Below are 7,748 nucleotides of genomic sequence, written 5' to 3'. Positions count from 1 at the left end.
TGGAAAGCAAACTCTCATTACTAAGCACTAAACGCTCTGACAAGAGTTAATAATAGCTAGTGCTTGTTTGTTCTTTCCTCCCGAAATCCATCAAAAGGAAATTGCATCAAAAATAGAAAAAACAATTATATCGGATAGTGTTAGGATGTATTTCGGTAACGGAAAATCTGCGAGCGAAAAGGGGATATGCCCCCCTTTCGTCGAGTGCCCACTGGACTGTTGGCCTACTAAGTACTTGCCTGTGTGCAAGATGCAGAGCATCCGAGGAGTCAAAGAACCTTGTGTTTTTGAATGTCCATGGGCTCTGCAAGTGTGGGATCTATCTCAAAGGTTTCATTGAACCCATACACTTCTTCTTCTCGATCACTTTTCGTAAACATAGATTACATGTACTGGAGGGTTTCTCCGCACATGGATGAGCATTAATTTTGGGACTTATTGTATATTTTGAAAGAAAAAACAATAAAGTTTTTAGCAACATAGATAATAATCCAATAGATACTCTCAAATTGGCAGAAACCGAATCTTTGATTTGGGTTGAGGCACAAGCTTCAATCACACAGAGTGTCACCCAATCTAGAGAGCTTGAGGTTACAAGTTTACTTCCAATACCGGGAAAGATGGTGTTTTACAGATGGGTCATAATAAGAACATGATAATCACTCGGGACAAGGTTGAAATAGTACGCTTGAAGGCTTTGATGGACTGACGGGGAAAGGAATGCAAGGGCCAGTCTCTCACCACTCCATTCGGAAGTAGAATAGCTCATCTGGGCAATTGAATGTATCAGTAATTTACGACAGTGCCACATCAGGTTCGCAACAGATGGTTCTCAATTGATGAAGATGGTTTCAGAACCAGAAGAATGGCTTGACTTTGCAAGTTATATGGAAGATATCAAGATCCTGAAATGAAGTTTTAATCACTCAAAGCTCTTTCATATACCCTGGACGCAAAATACAAATGCAGACAGTCTTGCACGTAGTCCGATGAATCAACCGTCATTTGTCGTTTATATGGATGTGGAGTTATCATCTTGGTTTGCAAAATCTTAGTTGAATCTGTTTATGTTGATGTAAAGAAAACAATAATATCAGAAACTATTCCATAAAGTTGTAATGCTGAATATTCTCTCTTGACAGCAGCTCTGATAAGCTTTGAAGACACAAATTCACATCTTAGTTTCTTAACTCCTTGCACATTGCATTTAACAATCGCCTCTCATATAGCTAACACTTTGTTGAGAATTTCCAAGAAATTCTTGACGAAATTCCGTTAGAAATGCAAATCGGAGAATTTGTTGGGATGAGAAACCGTTCCTCGGGAAGTTCGGATGGCTTCCTGACAAAAAAATTCTATCAGGATATTCTTGACAAAGTGTTAGCTATATGAGAGGCGATTGTTAAATGCAATGTGCAAGGAGTTAAGGAAATAAGATGTGAATTTGTGTCTTCACAGCTTATCATTTACGTAACCATTGTAATTCCCAATAGATGTTCAACAAAACATAGAACCCGTTGGAAATTTGCCAGAAATTCTTCACGGTTTCCAATGATTGTATTTTCCTCGGGAATTCACTCAGGTTTATCTATACATACCATCTGCCCCTCATTAATTTTCAAGTCAGAATCCCCAAAAAAAAATTCTTAATTATTTCGTTATTGGATGGATAAAACTTATATGGATCTGAAGACAATTTTTCTTACGGATGAATATGAACAAGGTATTAGCGAATTCATAGAGTTAGTCCAATGATAACCGGAAGCAAAACCAGGTAAGTTGATATGTGCATGTTGTACTTGTAAGAATAATAAGAATATTAAGAAGATGGATGTTTTAACCATTTATATTTGAAATGGTTAATGTCGAGTTAAGATTTGGTATATATCTTCTTGGGAAAAGGATTGGATTATGGTATTACTAACTAACCTCATACTGCGGATTAATTAAATAAACCTAGCAGAGATATAAATTTTGGTATAGTTATGGTTCAGATGGTAAATGATGCATATGTAGAAAATTTACCATCAGTTGTAGCGGATAAAGATAGACGAGAAGAACTTAATTTATAAACCAAGAGATTTTTTAAAATCTCAATTTAAAAGCTAGAAGATTTTTTTTTATATTTTTAACCTTATATTCTTTTTTTTAAAGCAAAAATTCACTTGAGATTTGGGATTGATAGAGGAGGTTAAAACCGCTTTCCACCATTACGTGAGTGGCCACTATAGAGGTCAAATCAATTAGTGGAAGTGAAAATAAGAAGTTCAGAAAATGCCGAAGTACATAAACCCGGCCATTTGAGAGGATTTTCTGAAGCATTGGACGAAATCGAAAACAAAAATCTCAGTCCAAAACCAACTCCAGTAACCGGCGTAGCCAGCGTGGCGGAAAAGGGGCTTATGTCCACAACCTGAGGTCGACTAGTTTACATTCCTGGAAACTTCAGCTAGTAAATTTTAATATTCTTATTCAAAATAATATATTAATCTCTATTGTTTTTAAATTGCATCAAAGATAGTAATCCCATCGATGATTTCGAGCTATTGAAATCTGGCCACACCAACATGAACATTGCTGAAATTAAAGATCCAATTATAAAGGACGTCATCCAGCTGGTCTAGTCCCCAGCAGACGACTTCATTTTAATCCAGACTTCTCAGTCTGAAGATGGATCTTCTGCTTGCTTGATTTTACCTCATCGAAGTTCCTTACAAGTGGGGTTGCAACAACTGTGATTGATTTGGAAACCTTAAGATGCAATTGTTGAAGACCTTAGTAGTTTTCATAATCTATCACTATAATAAAATAACTTACGGTACAAGTCAAAAATAGGACTATTCACTAAATACATAATTTTTTATAAATAATTTACTATATTCAGTGAACTCGTAAACCAGAAATTTGGTTATGATTACAAACCGACTAGTAGAAAATAACTCAAATTAACTGTTTCCTAAGAGCATCTTTAACCCTAAGAACCCAAAGAGGGTTCGAACCCAAAGAGGGTTCGAACCCAAAGAGGGTTCTTAATTTTTTTTTTTCTGATTTAAAAAAAAAAAATTAAAAACTAACCAATCGTGGGCCGCCACGTGTCAGTGGAGTCCGCGAACAGTGCAAGAACCAAGCTCTTAAACAAAAGGTTTAGGAGCAACTCTTAAGTTTTTTGTGGGTCCCACCTCTTAAGAACCTTCCTAAGAGGTGTGGATAATCATGCTCTAAGTAGTTTCGTTCGAATCACAACTCGACACGTTCCGGTAGTACATATTCGGTCTCAATGAGAATCGAGAGCCGTTCTCAGCCTTTGACGATTATCCTGGGAATGTGAGATTGACCTCACTGCTCTGAATGCTAGGACTTCCTAAATCATTTATGGTATAGCTAGCTCCCGATGAAATTGTCTAAACTCGTAATCATCCCCCTGACACTGAACCTCCAGACGAAGTGAAAGAGAAAGAGGGTAAAAGGCATTTTGACGTACACCCACACCTTCGTTAACAAAGTCAGGCCTGGCCGCGACACCAAACACTAATCTAGATACTCTAATGAATTTCAGAAAGCAGCCAAGAACATTATCAATCGCAAACCAAATGATTTACCATCGAGACACTAGGATGTGAAACATGGCTCAAAAGTGACACCGCCACGACCGAAACCACAGTTAAAACGCCTTTGGCTGACCTCGAGAACCAAAGATCGGATGCCTGTGACTCGTTACGCATTCCCCAGGTATTGACGGTGAAGCAGCAGAACAATAAAACCTAGAGTCAAACTCCTATAAGGAAGGTCGTCGCCACCGAGCAGAGGAACTATAAAGTGATAATCAACAAGGAATCTGAAGTGAGAAAGGTCCATCGAGCAGCTACGAAAATTCTATAGACGACCATCTTTCGACGAACTCAACAGACCCTAACGAGCTGGAGCCAGGACCGGGTACCATCACTGCATGCATACGACGGTCCACAACTCACCTCTGTGATAACTAATCGCCAGAGCTCACCTAGCTTGAACGAATAGGAAGCGCATCTCCACAACACTATAGAGATCGGGAGAACCAAACGCCAAAGCCCACCGCCACCTCAGAGCAAACTACAATAGCATCGCAACTGCCAAATAGAGGAGTCAACCCGACTTTGACGACAAACACTTTCTCTTCTTCCTCTCGACAACTAGAGCTGGAAATTTTAGTTTTTACCCTCGGGTCCCGCTCCGTTTGACCCGCTGCCGGCGGGTGCGGGTTGGTCGATTTTGAATCACGGGTACCCGCTAACCGCAAAAAAATAATATATATTTTCGTAAAAAATATATAAAATGCTATAAATTCTGAAAATAATATATAATTTAATTATTTTATTAGAAAATAAGTATTATATAATTAAAATAATTATTTTATTAAAATTTATATTACCCGCGGGTCCCGCGGGTTACCCGCAAACTTGGGCGGGGCGGGTGCGGGTATGTGAATCTTTCTTTGCGGCTCATGCGGGTCGAAGTTTTGAGTAAAAAAAATGAGTCGACCCGCGGGTTGGCAGGGCGTGCGGAGCGGGTTGACCCGCGAACCCAGCTCTATCGACAACCATGCAGCTGAGTATAGATACCACAAGACAGATCTGAGGATGCTAATAGAATTGAGCCAAACCCTAAAAAAGAGCCCCTCCAACGAAACCACGCGATTCCTCTACGCCTGAACTTCAGAGCAAGCGAGTCGCCGCCCGTATGTATGAAGAATCCTCGCGAGCGGAGCAATTTCCGGAGAAGAAACCCGGAGCAAAGTCGAGAGAAAGATGAAGCAGGTAGAGAGACTGTAGAGGAGCGAAGCAAGAAGAGGCGAGGAGAGAAATGTTGCCTCCGGCTCCTGCGTTGCGTTATAACCTTGCTCGCAGTCCGAGAGATATATAGAGAGTTAGGTGAGAGGAGAGAGAATACTTTTCAGTTAAATACATAACTTTGATATATCATATACACAAAATCCAATTTACATTCTCACAAGTTACCACACGTTAAACTTTACAAACACATATAATACAGAACACATACAATAAATCATTACATAACCAATTAAGAATCATCATCTTTAGTTACCTATTTAATCCCCACCTCCTCCAAAACCACCCAGTAACCGTCGCAGCCTCCGTCTCCACCACCACAACAACAGCCTCCTGAGTAAAGAACATAACCTTTGAATCATCGCGATCGTATTTAGCAAGACAACCACATATCGTAACTGAAGATGTATATTATGTATCAGTTCGTGAAGTACTACATGAGGTAGTACATGTGTGTGTCATGAAGATGAGCTTGGTTGAAGTTCGTGTTATGTGATGTCTGTGGGCTTGTTAAGCTTGGAGAAGAAGCAATATGTTTATTGAAAGATTTACATTAAGTGTAAATGATATTACTTGAAGAGGAAAAGGCAAGAGAGTTATTCCTTGGGAGAAAAAGGAAAGTTGCTTAAGTTGCTTTTAGAAGAACTTGGACAGCAAGTTCTGGTTATGTATACATGGAGGACGTGCCTCTATGGTAAGAGTTGTCTCTGCAAAAGAAGAAAACGGAGAGATCATTGTTTGGTGCTTGTGTGATCAAGCTTTTGGTGTTGCTGCTCTGCGCTAGGTGCTGACGTAGTTGATGAAGTACTTCCGAGGAGTTGGAAGATTGAAGTCTAGATTCAGGGGGAGTTTAGCTCGGGATCGGAAAGATTCTGATAAACAAAAGTCTAGGCTCTAGAGTGAGTTTTAGCTTAGGATTGGGGTAATCCTAAAGAATTCTTGTAATAGAAAAGATTGGTGTAAGATTTTCTTGTTCTAGTGAATTCGAAAAGAGAAAAGCTTGTGTCTTGTTTATTTCTGCATTTTACTCTGGCCTCACTGCATTAACAGTAGTAAGGTCAATAGTAAAATCTTGTGTAAATAAAAAAAAAATCTTGTGTAAGTTTTTTTTCTTCTGATAAATAATTAAATACTGATAAGTTTATAATGATATTATGGCATTTTATATAGTTTATTCCCTTTTTTTGTAACTGAAGTTTATTCCCATTTTTGATGTACAATATTCATATATATATATATATCCATCTGCTTACAAGATTACGACATAGCCGTGTTTTATTAGAGATACACGAAATTTCCATCTTTATTAGTTGAAAAACCAAATACAAGAGTGAGATCTTCGTTTATAAAATATAGGTCGAATAGTTGAAATTCCAAGGAAGCAGCACATTTACATTATTATTATTAATTTCTTTGAGAAAAAAAAATTACATTATTTAATGAGTTTAATATTCATTAATACGTGCAACCACAACCAAAGATCAATAAGATTTTATATTGAAATCTTCTGTGAAATTGCATATTGAAATATTCTATGCAAAAAATTATATGGTTGAAAGTTTTATATATATTGTAAATAAGACTTCGTGGGTTTGATCTATAATTTTGATCAAATAAGGTAAATTTGCATCAAACAAAAAATCCACTTAGCATAAAATCCTTTTAAATAATATTCTATGCAAAAAATTATATGGTTGAAAGTTTTATATATATTGTAAATAAGACTTCGTGGGTTTGATCTATAATTTTGATCAAATAAGGTAAATTTGCATCAAACAAAAAATCCACTTAGCATAAAATCCTTTTAAATAACTGTAGTTATATATTCTTCGATGAGTCGAGCGTCTAGTGTAATATAATAAACTAAAATTTCTGCAACACAAATTATTCACATTTCCACAGTTTTGTTTTTCAAATATAAACAAATTGTTTATTCACTTGTATATGAACCATGTTATTTGAATTTATATACATTAAATTTTGAAGATCATATGTTAAAATCGACATACAGATAAATCCAACACACTACGCAGAAGAAAAATAATCACATTTCACTACGAAACATCATGTCTTCATTATAACTAGCAGCCGCCGCCACATCCACCACCGCAACCTGCGACACCGCCAGCGTCTTTACCAAAGCGTTTACGACGGCCTGAAGCCTTTACTGGCGGCCTCGGAGACGGCCGTGGCTTTTTCTTCTCCGTTTTGGCCACTTTGGGTGGAGGAGGAGACGCTGGAACTTTCTTGCCCGTTTCAACCACTTGCGGTGGAGGCGCCGACGGTCTTATTTTTGTGCAGCTGATGAAACAGCAGAACATGCGAAACATCACCATCGTTGTAGCGAAACTGAATGTGAAAGTATTCTGATACGTGTAAATGATGCATCGAGCCTTCATACATATATAGGTATACCAAAATTTCCGTTGACTTTTGTGTATTTTGGTAAAATTTTTTTTTGATAAAACAAAAATTTGGACAATTTTTCTATTTGTGCGTGTCATCCTTGTGCAGGAGCCATGCTACTCTTTTTTTATCGTTCCAATTTTATCGGATGTCTCCGAAGGGACGTGTATTTTGGTAAACTTGGCGACATGAACCGATAAACTTGCCGAGATCTGCCACATGGCCTATATATTATATATATGGTCTTTCTTTAGCACACTATATAATAATGTATAAACAGATTAGGCTGATTGGTATATTAAAAATGTGATTGATGAAGACAATATATTTGGTCTTTAAAGTAGGGAAGAAAAGTTGAGGAGGACCACCACCTAACCATGTTGCAGAAATTGTATAAAACGGTCCATGCTATATATATATCATTAATTGTGTATTATATTCGTTGTTTAGCTAACAGCTGTGACAAAAAAAAGCTAACAGCTGTACTTGATATATTAAAATATTTAAAACAACCAC

General features: G+C 37.5%; 1 protein-coding gene and 1 non-coding gene across 2 annotated transcripts; both read right to left on the bottom strand.

Annotated features, from left to right (window-relative positions):
- Positions 1-6,788: 6,788 nt before the first annotated feature.
- On the bottom strand, positions 6,789-7,315 carry LOC106351966 (PHD finger protein ALFIN-LIKE 9-like). Its single transcript, XM_013791667.3, has one exon. It carries the CDS (start codon positions 7,223-7,225, stop codon positions 6,908-6,910), a length of 318 nt encoding a protein of 105 aa, XP_013647121.2. The 5' UTR covers positions 7,226-7,315; the 3' UTR covers positions 6,789-6,907.
- LOC125589511 lies at positions 7,295-7,396 on the bottom strand. Its single transcript, XR_007325696.1, has one exon. It is a non-coding gene; the product is annotated as a U6 spliceosomal RNA (small nuclear RNA).
- Positions 7,397-7,748: the final 352 nt, after the last annotated feature.

The sequence above is a fragment of the Brassica napus genome, chromosome C6, assembly GCF_020379485.1.
Source record: "Brassica napus cultivar Da-Ae chromosome C6, Da-Ae, whole genome shotgun sequence".
Classification (NCBI taxonomy): Eukaryota; Viridiplantae; Streptophyta; class Magnoliopsida; order Brassicales; family Brassicaceae; genus Brassica; species Brassica napus.
The sequence above is the reverse complement of the archived record's forward strand: the minus strand, read 5'-3'. Positions and strand labels throughout refer to the sequence as shown.

Coding starts and splice junctions, on each gene's coding strand:
- LOC106351966 (XM_013791667.3), bottom strand. CDS start 7,225: ATGAAGGCTCGATGCATCATTTACACGTATCAGAATACTTTCACATTC.